This window comes from Nicotiana tabacum, chromosome 11, assembly GCF_000715075.1.
Source record: "Nicotiana tabacum cultivar K326 chromosome 11, ASM71507v2, whole genome shotgun sequence".
NCBI classification, from domain to species: domain Eukaryota; kingdom Viridiplantae; phylum Streptophyta; class Magnoliopsida; order Solanales; family Solanaceae; genus Nicotiana; species Nicotiana tabacum.
This window is the reverse complement of record NC_134090.1, coordinates 126,568,575-126,585,957: the sequence shown is the minus strand read 5'-3', so window position 1 is coordinate 126,585,957 and position 17,383 is coordinate 126,568,575. Positions and strand designations below refer to the sequence as shown.

General features: G+C 37.2%; 1 protein-coding gene across 1 annotated transcript; it reads left to right on the top strand.

The window, feature by feature from the left end:
- The first annotated feature begins 791 nt into the window (after positions 1–791).
- On the top strand, positions 792–2,264 carry LOC142166002 (uncharacterized). Its single transcript, XM_075224402.1, has 3 exons — positions 792–1,381; positions 1,619–1,793; positions 1,881–2,264. Exons 1-3 carry the CDS (start codon positions 792–794, stop codon positions 2,262–2,264), a joined length of 1,149 nt encoding a protein of 382 aa, XP_075080503.1.
- Positions 2,265–17,383: the final 15,119 nt, after the last annotated feature.

The following is a 17,383-nucleotide window of genomic DNA, read 5'->3' as shown; positions in this document are numbered from 1 at the left end:
GGCATATCGTTTCCGATAAAGGTATTAAGGTAGATGGCCAGAAAATTGAAGCAGTACAAAACTGGCCTAGACCTACAACTCCTACGGAAGTTCGTAGTTTCTTGGGCTTAGCTGGTTATTATCGAAGATTTGTTGAGAACTTCTCTTCTATTGCTGCTCCCATGACAAAATTGACACACAAAGCCGTTAAGTTCCAATGGTCTGATTCATGTGAAAGGAGCTTTCATGAGTTGAAGAAACGCTTAACATCAGCACCTGTTCTAGCACTTCCGAAAGGATCTGAAGGTTATGTGGTATATTGTGATGCATCCAAGGTTGGATTGGGATGTGTTCTAATGCAGCATGGAAAAGTTATTGCATATGCTTCGAGGCAGTTGCGAAAGCACGAATACAATTATCCGACTCACGATATTGAGTTAGCAGCCGTTATATTTGCCTTGAAAATATGGCATCATTATCTTTATGGTGTTCATGTGGATATCTATACAGATCACAAAAGTTTACAATATATATTTAAGCAGAAAGACTTGAACTTGAGACAAAGAAGATGGCTTGAATTGCTGAAGGACTATGATGTGGATATTTTGTACCATCCGGGCAAAGCGAATGTGGTAGCTGATGCATTGAGTCGCAAATCCATGGGCAGCTTGAAGCATGTAGAAGCTGGGAAATTAGAAATGACTAAATAGATATATCAATTGGCTAACCTGAGTGTACGACTACATGATACAGGTGACCAGGGTGTAGTAGTCCAAAATATTGCGGGGTCATCACTGGTAGCTGAGGTAGAAATGCGTCAATTTGAGGATCCGGAGTTAGTCAAAATTAAAGAGAGTATCCCTTTTCAGAAGAAGCAGTTGTTCGAGCAATCTGATGATGGAATTCTAAAATATAAAGGCCGATGGTGTGTACCTAATGTTGGGGAGCTTCATAAGCAAATTATGACAGAGATGCACCAGTCTCGGTACTCAGTTCATCCTGGTTCAACCAAAATGTATCATGATCTTCGTCAGCTATACTGGTGGAACGACATGAAGAAAGATATAGCCACATTTGTGGCTCAGTGTCCCAACTGCCAGCAGGTTAAAGCTGAACACCAGAAACCTGGAGGGCTACTTCAAAATATTGAGATTCCAGCTTGGAAATGGGAATCGATTAATATGGATTTCATTACAGGATTGCCCAATTCTCACCGTAAGTTCAATTCTATTTGGGTCATTGTGGATAGGCTGACGAAATCAGCTCACTTTCTCCCAGTTAGGACCACCTATTCAGCTGAAGACTATGCGAGCCTGTATATCAAGGAAATAGTTCGGCTACATGGAGTTCCATTTTCTATTATATCTGACAGAGGTGCCCAATTTACAGCTAATTTCTGGAGGTCTTTTCAAGAAGGTTTGGGTACTCTTGTTAACCTTAGTATAGCATTTCATCCGCAGACCGACAGATAAGCCGAACGCACTATTCAGACACTCGAAGATATGTTGCGAGCTTGTGTCTTAGACTTCAAGGGAAGTTGGGAAGATCATTTACCGCTTATTGAGTTTGCCTACAATAATAGTTATCACGCCGGTATTCAGATGGCACCTTATGAGGCACTATATGAGAGGAAATGCAGATCTCCTATTGGCTGGTTCGATGTTGGCGAGACAAAGTTGCTAGGAGCTGAATTGGTACAGCAAGCTGTAGAAAAGGTAAAGTTGATCCAGGAAAGGTTGCATACAGCTCAAAGTCGACAGAAATCATATTCAGATAACCGACGTCGAGACTTGGAATTTGCTGTAGGAGACTGGGTATTCTTGAAAGTGTCGCCTATGAAGGGTGTAATGAGATTTGGTAAGAAAGGAAAACTCAGCCCTAGATATGTTGGGCCATATCAGATTGTTCAGAGAATTGGGCGAGTAGCCTACAAACTTGACCTGCCACCAGAATTAGAAGCAATCCATCCGGTATTTCACATTTCCATGCTTCGGAAATTCTTAGGTGATCCTTCTTGCATCAGCCTTATCGAGGATATTGAAGTTTCCGAGAACTTGTCATATGAAGAAATACCTACTGCCATTCTTTACTGTCAAATCCGTAAGCTACGGACTAAAGAGGTAGCCTTAGTAAAAGTACTTTGGAGGAGCAATAATGTAGAGGAAATGACATGGGAGGCCGAGGAGGACATGAAGTCCAGATACCCTCATTTATTTGAGTCTTCAGGTGATATGCCTGAGACAAACATGGCAGGTGTTGCACATATATCAACCAGTGACAGTTAAGGTAATTAAGTTATGGCTAACCTTCTTATTATCATTATTGTATAAGTAAATGGTCGGGTGAGGCCAAGTTGATGTTATTATTATGATGTGTAGCCCTGTGTGGCCTTAGATATGTATGTTTGGGCTGATGACAGGTTTTGGATATTCATATTTATAGGGGAAACTCTGGCGATTTTTTTTTTTAAAAATAATTAGAAGTTAGGTTAACCGTTAACATTCGAGGACGAATGTTCTTAAGGAGGGGAGAATGTTACACCTTGTGTATTCGGCGTTATCATGCTGTAAATGGGATAATTCGATAGGAAGATAATTTCTATGAGATATTTAAATGATGCGATAGTTATACGTTAAGATTGGAAGTCATTTGAGTTGTGATTAAAAATTCGACAAAAATCGCGCGCAAGTTACGGGTTTAAATTTCATTGGAATTTGGATAAAATGTTGATGACATTTTCTCTCAATATACTGGGAGTTATAGTGTGTTCTACCTACCTAATCGAAGGTCTATGAGTCTAGTTTCCAACTCAATAAACCGTTCGTTAATACGACTTCGGAGTAGAGAGATATTAACATTTTCGTACAGGGATGCACACTGTTACGGGAACAGTGTGCCTAGTCGGGTTTAGTCAAAATTTCTTTATTTAAGTCAATTTTTAAAACAAAACCCCTGCGTTTTATCCTCTCCAAAATAGAACCAAAAACCTAGGGATTTCCTCTCAAACTTCTCCCATCCATCTATCCAAGCATAACAACAATTTAGTCATCCTCAAGATGGAGAACACCATGGTAGCTTCGGAATCGTGAATTCTTCGGTGTTTCACTTTTCATAACAAGACTCCGCCTTGAAGTAATTTCGAATTTTGAGTAATTCTGGTTACATTAGGTATGATTTAACTTCCTCTTTGATCTTTGTAAACTTCTACCATAAGAACAAAGTTTCTTGCAACATGGGACCTAATCTGCGTCAGATTATCAACTGAATCTATCCGTTTTCCAGTCCCAATAATAGGATTAGTCTTATTACAACTCATCCTTTGAAGACATGAAACATTCATTAACTATGTTTGTTTACTTGTGCAGATTAATAAATTAGTAAACCACATATTTCTTTTTGCTCATAAAATTATAAAACTTTCCCCATCTAAGAACTACTTATTAAAATGTTCATACTTGGAATGTACTACTTACTACTGTTTTGTTGGGGCTGTTCTATATGAATTTATTGTGTTGTTTGGATATGTGAAGACATGTATGGAATCATGTCAATGAGGAGATATAGTAAAGTAAAATTTGGTGGTGTGTTGGGGGAAAATTAATCTACAAAAGAGTCTACAAATTCATGGCCACAAGTTGTTCGCGTAAATGTCTAAATGAAGAATTATTTAAGCTATGAGCTTGAATTTGATTTTGAATGGTTTGTATTATGTAGGAAATCATTCCTAAGGCTTTTGAGGTCTTGGAAACAGTATATAACTCCATCGACAAGGTATGTAGGGCTTTCACTATACTTTTCGGCATGACTAGAATTCGAATAAACGTTTATCGAATTGTCTCGTCGGATTCGAGTTATTTCACCTTCAACTTATAAAGATGCTTAGACCTGATCTTTTCTCATAGTTTGCTTACTCTAGAGGATATCTATGAATTCTCGGATTTCCTTGTTCCTTGCTTAAAAAGAACTAGAGCCTTTTTACTCGTTCTCCTTTCGACGTTCATATAAATCATGAATAAGTAACATTTACTTCAAAGGTACTCATAATACACAACTCTCATGTTCTTAGTACTTGTTGGCTCGTAGTTGAAAATTAAATATTTTTAGCCACAACCATGATAGTCGGGGAATAATGATGATAGGCCACTTCGACTCTTCTTAGAATACGTCTTTTAAGGTTGGTTTCGCATTGCACCTATATAATTTATGATTTAGTATATGTATGTATTTACTTTCATTACCGAGCCGCATTATAGACGGCCGGGTATGATACATATTGTGTAACCACTGATCAGTTGGGATTACCGAGCTTCACGTGGCCGGGTACGATTCTACCGAGCCTTTATTATGGCCGGGTATGTTATGGATATTATAGCCCCATAGAGGGATTTATTATTATATAATGTGATATATTATAAGTAGCGATAGTGAACGACGATGCCATGAGCATACATTTATATCCATGTTGAATTTTAGTTTCCTACCGAGGATAGTTTCAGAATTCAAATTATCTCTATGTCTCTTCTCTTGTTAATTACATTTTTCATGTTACATTTGTCGCCCTACATATTCAGTACATATTTCGTACTGACGCATTTTTATGCGCTGTGTTCATGCCCACAGGTTCGAATAGACAGAGTGGCGTGCCTCCTCAGTAGGACCCCCAGGATCAGCGTTGGGTTTCGCACTCCACTTCTTCGGAGTTGTTGACTTTGAGTCCATAGGTACTATTACAGATGTATATGTGTGGTTTTGGGCATGTCGGGGGCTTTGTCCCGCCCTGTTGAGATTGTCTTACACTCTTAGAGGCTTGCAGACTAGCGGTCATTGTATATATATATTTTTCGTATCGCCCTATCGGCCTTCTGGATAGCTGTTATACTGTTGTTACAGCCTTGTTGGCCTAGTTTATATATATATATATATATATATATATATATATATATATATATATATATATATATATATATATATATATATATATATATATATATATATATATATATATATATATATATATATATATATATATATATATATATATATATATATATATATATATATATATATATATATATAGCCTTCGGGCAACGGGTGCAGCCACACCTCCCAAGGTTGGGGTGTGACAAAATACTACCCTGTAGGGTAGGCGTTGTATTAAGCAAAAGAGAACAGAGGGGGCTAGACCTTACCTCAAAATACAACACAAGAATGGGAAACCAATCCATTCTTCAAAAGAATAGAGTAGGTAGATTATATCAGATCCTATTCCATCTCTACCACTTCTTAACTTACAAAGAAATTGGCCTTATCATATCTAGTCCTAATGCTTGGAAGTTGACACTTATCCAGTTGAAAAGGAGCTTTAGCATATTTAGGAAGATCCTGAAAAGTGTAGTAGAAGGAGTCTTTCTCGGAAGTAGCTGCCAACTTTGCCAAGAAGTCCGCAACTTGATTAACTTCCCTGAAACAGTGAGTTATGGTTGTGTTGGCAAGGTTCATGTTATGTGCAATATCTTAAATCACTCCTTTAAGCTTGTCGTTGTTGGTGTGCTTCTCTTGAATCATTTTAGTAACTATCTTTGAGTCTAGTTCCAAAGCCAAATTGGTATTAGCTTTATGAATACACCATTGGACTCCAAAACTAGCTGCTAATGCCTCACTCAAGTTGGTACTACTGCATTTAGATGCTATAGAAAATGCTATGATAAGATCGCCATTGTCATTCCTGAATCCTGACAACTCTTCCCCGACCAACCTTACCGTTCTCTAGAAAATAACTTCCATCTGTGCTTAACTTGACCCAGCCAAGTTCAATTTTTTCCAGAATACTTGAGTGTAGATAGGGATAGGTCTTAGTTTGTGTACTACTTCGCAGATGTGTAGCCAAGAGTCATTCCAGCAGCATGTAGGGAAGCTAACAAGCTTTCCAAATTTTTACAACTTGAAATTCTTTTGATCTCTATACTTGCAAGCACAACAAGCTTTCCAAATTTTCCAACATATTATTATAGGAGCAATATGCAAAAGAGTTTTGTGCACAATATTACTAGTATTTTCACTCCACCAATTATGCAGAACCCCTCTAATATGCACATTGTTATGTCTTATTCCTAGGGGACCTCCGTAATACTTTCAAATATACTCTGTTGTTTGGATTTTCACAAAGACATGCTGAATGGATTCACATTGAGGTATATTACAAAAATTACATTTGAAAAGCAGATTTTAATAACAACATCATCAAAGGGGAGTTTTCCAAGAATAATTCCTCCAAGACAAAAAGGAGATTTTAAAAGAAAGATTAGAATGTCAAACCTTGCTATTGAAACTGTTTCTCTGAGCAGAGGCTCTTATAGAATTCCAAGATGTTTTGTTGGAAAATACACCATCATCATTGGGAGTCCAAATTGCATAATAATTGATTGTCAATCTCCATTGTGCTAATATGCTGCAGTCGGCACTTACACTTGGTTTAGTTTGGTGTAATCTCAGGTTCCATTTCACATGTACTCCCTAACCTTGGTCTTTCCAGATTTATTCCCTAGTTAAGAAAGATTGGGCAAAGCCCCTTTATCCCACCAGAAGCTGCAATCTCCATTATGGATTCTGCAAAGCATAACTAACTTCAGTCTTATTCCTGATATGAAGCTTGTATCTCCATATATGAGATATGTTAGATGCACTCTTTCTTCCCACACGGTGACATCTACTACAGTACTTGGCTTTAAGGAATCGTGACCATAGTAAGGGAATAGTCCTAAACCTCCATAACCTTTTCATTGCCAAGGCGTCACTGATTTCTATCATACTTCTAATCCCAATACCACCTTCTTTCTTGGGGTAACAAAGCTTTTTCCAAGACCTCTAGTGAAAGTTCCTTTTGTCACCAGAGGAGCCCCAGAAAAAAATTGCAAAATATTTTTCAATTGAAGTAAGGGTCCCTTTAGGAGGGTTCACAGCAGATATGATATAGATAGGCATGGACTGTAGGACATGTTTGATAAGAATCATTCTTCCTCCGACAGAAAGCATTTTACCTTGCCATCCATTTAATCTTTTAATAATCTTGTCAACCATACTATCAACATATTCAATCTTTTTTCTTCCTATATAGATATATAGGACATCCCAAGTAGATAAAAGGGAAATTCTTATCCATGAATCATTGACACATCTCATTCTATTGATCCTAGATGGTGACGCCTTTGGATCAGTAATGAAAAAACTTATCATTATTCACCTTTTGGCAAGAAGCTTTTTTATATCTATTAATTTGTTTCATGATTAATCTCACTGAATTGTTATTACTACCGGTAAATATCATGCATGATGTCATCAGCATAAGCCAAGTGGTTAACTAGGGAGCCTCTTGAATTCATCGTAAAAGGGGTGAAATCCTGACACTGATATAGAGAGTTAAGCATTCGGGATAGTACCTCTGCTCCCAATATGAAGAGAGAAGGAGAGAGGGGGTCTCCTTGTTTCAAACCCTGAGAGGAAGAGAAAACAGCCATTAACAATAACAGAGTACCATACTCCTGAAACCAGTCTCTTAATCAAATCAATCCACTCATGTGAGAGGCCAAATTTTTCTAAAACATCAGCGATAGACATCCTATCTTAAGCTTTTGCCATGTTTAATTTGATGATCATATTACTTCCCTCGTTCTCCTTTGTCACTCCTTGAACTATCTCCTGGGCTAACATGACATTTTTAGTTATCAGCCTGCCTGTAACAAAATCACTCTGGTTGTCTGAGATTAGTCTAGGAAATAAAGGATTTAATCTACTAGACAAGATCTTAGTGATCTTACTAGAAAAATTGGACAACCTGATCGGCCTCATCTCAGAGAAGGTGGAGGGGGATTCAACTTTGGGAATTAACACTAAGCAAGTACGAGAGTAATACTTGGTCAAGTTGGACCCTTTGAAGAATGTCATAACAAATTCAAACACATCTTTTTTATTGTGTTCCAGCAATTTTGGTAGAATTTGTCATTAAAACCATCTGGACCAGCAGTGCTATCTGGACTCATTGAAAATGGTATCTTTGACCTCTTCAATGCTTGGAAAAGCATTAAGATATCTGTTGTCATCTTCAGTAAAAGTTCAATCCAACATTATGTACTAGATTTCTAAATCCTACTGATATTCCGATAACACTAAACTATAAAACAGCGTTTTATAATGTAAGTTTGATTTGTCACATTACATATCTATGCACAAATAATCCATTGTTTTGACAGTATTAAATTTCATATTGTGTAGTATCTGCACACAACATGTAAAATGTGTTTTAGCAACATAATGTATAAGACTGTTTGAAGGCAAATCTCTTTTACAGTACGCAACTTGTGCATAATGATCTCTACATTATCACTAATTTTTAAATAATTCTTACGTTAAATCAAAATTATTATTCCTAAATATTTATTCTTTATTGCTTTTTCTTTGCTTCTTCTTTTGCTTCAAATATATTGGTTTGAATGATTTCATATTAAAATTTAAGAATTTAGGAGTAAATTCCTTTGATGGTCATCTAAGTTTTAAAAATGATTCACTAAAGTTTTTTACATTTCTCTTGTATTAGTAAAATTATTTAAAGCTTCACTTATTTTTTTGATAATTTGAATGATCGCCCAAGAATTAACTCAAAATCTAAAGGAGAATGAGATAATCTTGTAAATCCAAGGTTAGTGACTGCTTGTCAAGTTGTTATACTTAGACTAATTAATTATTTGAACTGTACGGACTTTCAGTAATCTCAATGACATCTCATAAGCATTTACCAAAAAGAAAAATGACATCTCATAAGCTCTTTCATTCTCAACAATCGCATGTGGCAAGTGCAACCCAATTTGCAATCTCGGACTGGGTGCCTAAAAAGCTAAATAGGATAACTTTTTTTGTTGGTATTTTTCTCTTCATTCATTGGACTTTCTTTGTTATAGTGAATTTAAAAAAGAACGATATTTTTTATATTTAATAATAATTTATTAAAATATTTTTGTCTTTCTATAAATGATTTATAGTCATATAAATATATATATAATTTATTTCAGATTATATATTTTAAAAAAGGCTTATTGTTATGAATATATTATATTATGGATGTTCATTTTAGTACCCCGTTGTAAATAAGCTTCCTGAAGAAGCTTATCCATATGGGACTCCGCTGTAAATATGTTTATCTATTTAGTACTCTATTGGAAATAAACCTCCTGAAGAAGCTTATCACTTCGGTACCCGGTTATGGATAAACATTATCTCTGGTAGAAGATTATCCATAACGGGTATAATAAGCTTATCCTTTCGATACTCTGTTATGAATAAATATTACTCCCAGTAGAAGATTATCCATACCTGATATAAAAAGTTTATCCTTTCGATACTCCGTTATAGATAAACATTACCCCCGATAGAAGATTACTCATACCGGGTACAATGAGCTTATCCTTTCAGTAGTCCGTTATGGATAAACATTACCCCAGTAGAAGATTATCTATACCGGGTACAATGAGCTTATCCTTTCAGTACTCCGTTATGGATAAACATTACCTCCAGTAGAAGATTATCTATACTTGGTACAATGAGCTTATCCTTTCAGTACTCCGTTATGGATAAACATTACTCTCAGTAGAAGATTATCCATATCTAGTATAGTAGCAGTTTACACAACAGCTTCCTTTCTTCTATAAATAGAAGAGATTTCAGTTCATTATGTACATCAGTTTGAATTCGAATAGTATATCAGTTTCTCTCTATACTTGTTTTTACTTTATGTGACGACCCGACCGGTCGTCTTAAGAATTAACGCCCTGATCCCCTATTAACTATTTTTCCCGAGTTTATTTCTGCTATTTTGATTTGCCGGGATGTTCGATTTTGAATTTCGGAGAGTTTTGGGACACCTAGTCCCTAAATGAGAGCTTAAGTGTTAGAAAGTTGACCGTAGTCGGAACAATATGAAGACGACATCGGAATGAAAATCTGATGGTTCCGTTAGCTCCGTTGGGTGATTTTGGGCTTAGGGGCATGTTCGGATTGTATTTTGGATGTCTGTAGCTAATTTAGGCTTGAAATGCCGAAAGTTGAATTTTTAAAGTTTCTGGTTCGATAGTGAGATTTTGATCTGAGGGTCGGAATGGAATTCCGGAAGTTGGAGTAGTTTCATAGTGTTTAATATGACGTGTGTGTAAAATTTCAGATCATTCGGACGAGGTTTGATAGACTTTTTGATCAAAAGCGAATTTTTAGAGTTTTTGAAATTTCTTAGGCTTGAATCCGATGAAAAATAGGTGTTTTGATGTTGTTTTGAGCGTTCTGAAGGTTGGAACACGTTTGAATGATGTTTTAGGATTGGTTGGCAGGTTTGGTTGAGGTCCCGGGGCCTCGGGTGTGTTTCGGATGCTCAACGGGTCATTTTTGGACTTAGAGGATTGTAGAAAATGCAGCAGGTCTCGAGTTCTGGTTTCCTTCTTCACATTCGCGAAGAGGAGCTTGGGCTGGTGGAAGCTTAACGCTTCGCGTTCGCGATGAGGGTCCCGCATTCACGAAGATGAGAGGTCGTATGCCTACGCGTTCGTGAAGAGGGTCCCGCGTTCGCGTAGGAGGAAGAAGTTTGCTATCGCGTTCGCGACAAGGGCATCGCGTTCGCGATGAAGGAAATCTGGGCCAAGCGAAGTTGTGCTTCGCGAACGCGAGGGTCCTTCCGCGTTCGCGAAGAAGGATTTACCTGGGCAGATATAAAATTTCAAAGTCAAGGGTTTGGCCATTTTTATCAAAACTAGAGTTTGGGAGCTCGGATTTGAGTGAGATTTTGAGGGATTTTCAGAGATATCAATTGGGTAACGATTCCTTACTCTTTTTTGCTTGTAACTCATTAATCTAAACATGAATTCATCATTTAATTTCGAAATTTATATGAAAATTGGGGGAAAGTTCTTAGATCAAGAATTTGAGTTTTGATTGGAGATTTGACATTGGATTGGGATAATTTTGGTATGGTTAGACTCGTGAGAGTGTGAGGATTCTAGAAATGTAAATTTTACCCGATTTCGAGACGTGAGCCCAAGCGGCATTTTGGTCATTTTACCTAATTTCACGTATTAGCTTAGAATTTAATAGTAGAATCAGTTATTAGAAGTATGATTTACATTATGCAATTGAATTGAATAGATTTGGGCCATTTGGAGTCGAGTACTCGTGGCAAGAACGTGGTCTCGGGTTGATTTTGAGCCGGTTCGAGGTAAGTGGCTTGCCTAACCTTGTGTGAGGGACCTTCCCCTTAGGATTTGGTATATTTGGTAATTGAAATGCCTTGTACGTGAGGTGACGAGTGCGTACTTGTGCTAATTGTTGAAAATCCGATTTTTATTAAGTAATTACTAGTATGTTTCTTTTTCTGTTTATATTACCTGCATTTAAAGCCTGTTGTTAGCTTAGGAAAGCATGTCTAAGTATTCTAATTGCCTTATTTCCTCAAACCACTTTACCTGAATTCCGTGCAGTATGCTAGGCTAGAATTACTTGTTTGCCTTGATATGAAATCGACATTTCTGAATCTTTTCTTGATGCTGCTGTGTAATTACATTTGGGACTACGGATGTGGGATTCTGGTAGCTCCCCTTGTCTGTTTATTTGGGACTACGGATATGGGATTCAGGTAGCTCCTTTTTGTCTGTTTATTTGGGACTACGGATGTGGGATTCCGGTAGCTCCCCCTTATCTGTTTATTTGGGACTACGGATGTGGGATTCCGGTAGATCCCTCCTGCATAGTCATATGGAACTACGTGACTGCACCCAGTAGATTCTCCCAGTACTAGGTATTTATATTTGGGACTACGGATCAGGATTCCGGTAGATCCCCGCGCACTGATAGTTGGACTATGGGACGGTATCCCGGGAGATCCACTGGATGGATGTAATTGGGACTACAGGACGGTATTGTCACGACCCAAACTGAAGGGCCGTGACGGGTACCCGATGCCTTACTCAACCGAGTACCAACATAACATATCTTTCTTATTATACTATCTTGAGTAAATGAGCCAGAAACCCGTCATGAGATAACAAGAATAAAATGTAAGGGAATACTCAACATATGACGGCCCAACATGATATACAAACTTATACATGTGACATACGGGCCTATAAGGCCGACATGACCATTTGTAAACTCAACACATAGGCCAACAAGGACACACAAGTATCCATAAACCTGACATCTGTCTACAAGCCTCTAAGAGTACATAAAATCATAAAGGGTCGGAACAGGGCCCCGCCATACCAATCAATACATATCCAAAGCATACTGACCAAATAGGCAACTCCGGAGCAAGTGGAGTGCACCAACACCTCCATTGAGCTGATAGCCTAATCGGAGGAATGTCAACCTATCAATTGGGACCTGCGGGCATGAAATGCAGCGTCCCCAGGCAAAAGGGACGTCAGTACAAATAAAGTACCGAGTATGTAAGGCAGGAAAACATAAACAAGAACAGTAATATAAAGAGAGATAGAGGAGATACAACCTGTAACATCTGCGTGCCTCTGGGGGCTACTGAAATGAAATGCATAATACATATATATACATAAACTTTTAAAAACATACGCCTCTGTAGGCATCATCATCATCATCACATCGTACCCGGCCTCAAAGAGGACTCGGTAAAAACATACCAGGCCATCATAAGGCTCAGTAGAATCATACCTGGCCATATGGAGCTCGATAAATCCAACTGATCAGTGGTTGCACAATAGGTGTCGTACCAGGCCTACTATAGCGCGGCTTGGTAGAGTAAAATAGATGCTATATATAATGCATGCTAGACTCATGAAATCACGTTCTAAACCTTTTGGAGTGACTTAAGGTTGTTGCACCTTCGATTAACATTATGGACATCATACCATCAATATGAGCTTCTATAGGATTCAAGGATCATACATACTTGCTTAGAATAACTTTATAAGGAAAGAACAATATGGGAAACCTTAGTTTCTAGGAGTAGATCCGTTATGAAATAGAGTATTCATTTCACTTTAGATCATCCCAAAAGAAAGAGGGAAGTGCCTTAACATACCTTAACCATGGTGAGTCCTTAATACCTCCCAAGCTACTCTTCAAACAACTCAACTCAATCTACCATTACATAAGGAGATTCAAAATCAGTGTTGAATAAAGGCTAAGTCTGCAACTTAAACTTGTAGTTCGTTTATATAAATTCGGGCAGCATCTCCCCTAAAACAAGAGCCTCCTCCAATACCATATACCAACAACAATTACCAAAGAAATCCAGCAACACATAATTATCAATAACAAGACACCATAAAACAACAACAAGTCATAACTATTTTACGACGAGCGATAAGCTCCAATTGAAATTCGTATACCCCATATCATCCCTTATAGACTTTTTATTTTAACTTAATAGTATCATTAACATGATAATGAAGTCATTCATCAATAATTTCAGTCTTATACCATATATCCATAACAAAGAAAATGATCCACAACTCCAATTATTCTTAATTAGCAATTTTATACACTAGTTCATGTCTAGTTCATCCATTTAACTTAACCAATGCCAAGATAACCGTAAGCGCCTATTGGAACACAATATAATTATCTGCTACAATAGATACAAGTCGAAATCCATGTTATATTTAGATTACAACAACCCAACATACCCCAATCAATTCATACCAAAAATTAAGACTATAGTAGTGTCCAACGCCCCGAAAATATTACAAAGAATGACTAATCCATCATTTCGCCGTTAGGTGGTGTTTCTCCGCACAATTTATCTTCCAAAAACTCCATTAAATAACAGAAAAATATACAGCCCAAAAGCTACATGAAACAGCCCACAAAACAGTCCATTACAAATCAAATAACTCGAACTCACGGCTTCCGATCACCGCCTCGTGAGTTCTAACTATTATGAAATAAATTAATCAATCTTCCTTGATGTTTAAGATCTTGAAACCAGAAATTAGGCATTTTTATTAACTTCAAAATACCTTCCAAAACTCAAACTACAAAGAAAAAGTGAGGCAATATAGCAATACTTACGCTGTGGGGATCGTTCTAGTGTTATTGCGTCTTGATTTCGTGCCCGCGATGGTATTGTTTGAACCCTTGTAGAGAGCTTAAGGGTGATATTAGGAGTCTTATTTGGTCGTGCTCTCTGGAAATATGCAGAAAGAGACGAGATAAATGAGATAATCTCCATTTTGTTGAAAAGTCAAAAGGTGCTACTTGACACCCTATAATTGGCTCATCTTCCAACGCTTATAACTTTTTATCTGTTTCATATGAGCAAATGGTTAAGAGTGTTGGAAACTACATTCCAAGACCTTCAATTTGGTATATAATATTTCCCAAAAAGACCTCATATAACACACAAAATTTATTACTCAAAAAGCTTCATTACAAGGCAAATCCTTAGTCAGTTTTTCCGCAACTTAAATCCGTTTTTTTCTCAAACTTTATACTTCATATATAAACATCATATATAGTCATATAATGGTTTTAAACTCATTTAAATCATGATTAACAAGTCTCATATTCATTTTTACTTGCTTAACACTTCGGCAAACCTTTTTTGTCCTTGTAGAAGGATTTCATCCTTTTTGAGCTTACATCAATTGACTCACGACGTACTTTCAGGTACAAAAACATGGGTTGTAACATTATTCCCCCCTTTGGAACATTCATCCTCGAATGTTGACTGATGCGCTTCTCATTCTCATACCATATGGCTCTTATGAATAGTTTAATATTGTCCTTTGTCATCTATGTAATTGTTCTGTGAATAAATTTAAAAACCAGGGCATTCCCCCCTTTAGGCCTATTCTCACCTCGCGAATTATGACCGGAGTTATTCTAATCTCGTAACTTCGATTACCTTCTATGATGTACCCTATATGACTATGTCCTTTTATGCACGACTCTTCTCTCCTTTTTTTCTTCCAGCTTTTTGCCAATCTCTTAGCTTCACTTTGTGAATACATTTATAGAACTATGACATGATGTCCCTCTGGGCATATATAGGTATACTTAATCTCTTCGCTTGGTACTTTGCTGAATGTATGACTATTGCTATATTTCATTTTATAGCCTTGGTATTGTTACCGAGGTGTGCTACACAACTCTAGGTTACTTTCTCATTGCTTGTCCCATAACCTGCCGACGCAACCCTGCCACATTAGGAACATATAATCGACCTTAATATTTGAGGACTCCATCTCACCCTGCCACATTAGGAACATATAATCGACCTCGATATCTGAGGAATCCATCTCCTGTAATCTCAAATAGTGTCTTCTCCTTTTGATGGGTTGTATCTCTATAATGATCTAGCACATGATCTTCATACTGGAATTCCTTCACTTCAGTTACTAAAGAGGAGGCTTCCATGTCCTAAGTAGTAACTCTGGTACCACCTGCATCTAGTAATCGAATTCCAAGATTAGATAGCAGATGAATCTCACAAGCTATCTCACTCTTCTATGCCTGTAAATATGATAGGCTATATATAGATCTACGATTGAGGTTGTTGACTACTACATTCGCCTTCCCTGGATGATATAAAATATAAACAGCATAGTCTTTCACTAACTCCAACCATCGCCTTGGATGTAATACATTGTCACTAAGGCTCACGTCTCATCGGGGAACATCTGAAGTGATTTTCTTGATGCACCTATGGACGATACTATACTTTAATAACTACATTTTCATAACATCCCAACGTATTCATCTTACGGGGGCATTCTAATACCGTGCCATCTATGAAATCCCTTTTCTTTAAATCATTACTCAATCGAAGGCCCAAACGTCATTCTCTTAACTATCACAATTACACTCTTATTCTACTACCAGGGCAGTATTCCATCTCTTCTAATTGCTCCTGTTCTTAGACTCCTCTGAGTTCATTCAGAGTGTACCGAGCTTTCTATAGCTCATGGAAAGCATCAACTCTCTTGTTTTGACGGGTTTAATCATTAGACCTTGACTATTATTGTCACCTTCTCACTCACATTTACCATACTTACCTTTAAATCTCGCACCGTATCTTCTATCGATTTCATAACCTCCCTTCTACATTGATGGAATTCACATCCATACCTTAAAGCTCTACTATAATACTTGCAACCCTAGTGCATACACAATCTGGTGGGAGCTTTGTATTAACGTCTTATGAGGCTGGTACTCTATTAATTGCTTTATCGTAGAGATTTTATAGAATATGATTATTGTACTATATCTCTCATACCTCTGCTATTAAAAGTGCTCCTGATATGGTTTGAGTCATGATTTCTATAATCATCTGGGTCTAACAATTGGACTCATGATGTAACTTTCGAGCTTCCTCTTGCTTCTCAACCTTTAATTAAGCTTAGGCTATCTTCCAATCTCCAGCTTAGGGTATTAGCTATTACATTAGCCTTTCATGGACTCTATGTAGTATCCATGATATAATCTTATAACAATTCAAGCTTTTATAGGTGGCGTGGACTTAATTTTTTCTTTTAACTTATACCAAAGTCTCCTATAGCTGTATGAATGTCAACATATATGTTGCATGGATATAACTCTGAAGTCTTAAGTGCATTCACAACGTAATTAACTCTGGATCATTGATTGAATAATGCCTTTCGTGCCTTCTCAGCGTTCTTTAAATGTAAGCAATCACTTTTCCTGGTCGTTATGCTACTTGTTGCATAAATACTTGGCTTATCTTATTGCCCACCAATACTTGAATTTCCTATAACTCATATGATCTCAAATATCACTTTTGACTTCCCGTTCATTAGTCACGATAGGTGCCACTTTCTTATGGAGTGTATACCATATTGTAGTGAGACTGTTGTTACAAGACCTTTTCTTCTTTATATCGTTATGCTTAAGTTGAAGCCTTCTTCCTTATTTCCTCAGCTAGTCTTTCTTTGTAGTACTTAAGGAGACCTTCTGGATCTTGTAAAGTTATGATCTTGTTATACTGTATACCCGAAGGATTTTTCGATGTTCTTACTCGCCTACAAACATTATTAGTTACATACCTTCGTGCCCTTATGCTCGTAGGGTTACTTCTAAACTCAGATTTTTGATTGTCTCCTTAGTGGAACTCTCCATTATTTCCGTAACACTTATATGGTACCTTTAGTAACCCAACTCCTATCTGAATATTTCTCAAGGTTATGACATCATATCTGTGAGACTGAATTTACTAGATTAGGATTCACTACGTTTATCTTGCATGATCTGCTGATTTGCTTATAACCTCTTATATAGCCATAACTTGGCTCTTCTTGAATCAACTACAAACTACTCGTTGGTCCATTCCCATATCTATATTCTGTGTAATCTCTCTTTAGTTATTTACTTTGTCTTAAGT

Excerpts from the sequence above, each read along its gene's own strand:
- LOC142166002 (XM_075224402.1), top strand. The coding sequence starts at position 792 with ATGCGTCAATTTGAGGATCCGGAGTTAGTCAAAATTAAAGAGAGTATC. Across the intron at positions 1,382-1,618 it reads TTTACAGCTAATTTCTGGAG|ATCTCCTATTGGCTGGTTCG; the intron begins GTCTTTTCAAGA and ends GAGGAAATGCAG. Across the intron at positions 1,794-1,880 it reads AATTTGCTGTAGGAGACTGG|ATTGTTCAGAGAATTGGGCG; the intron begins GTATTCTTGAAA and ends GGGCCATATCAG.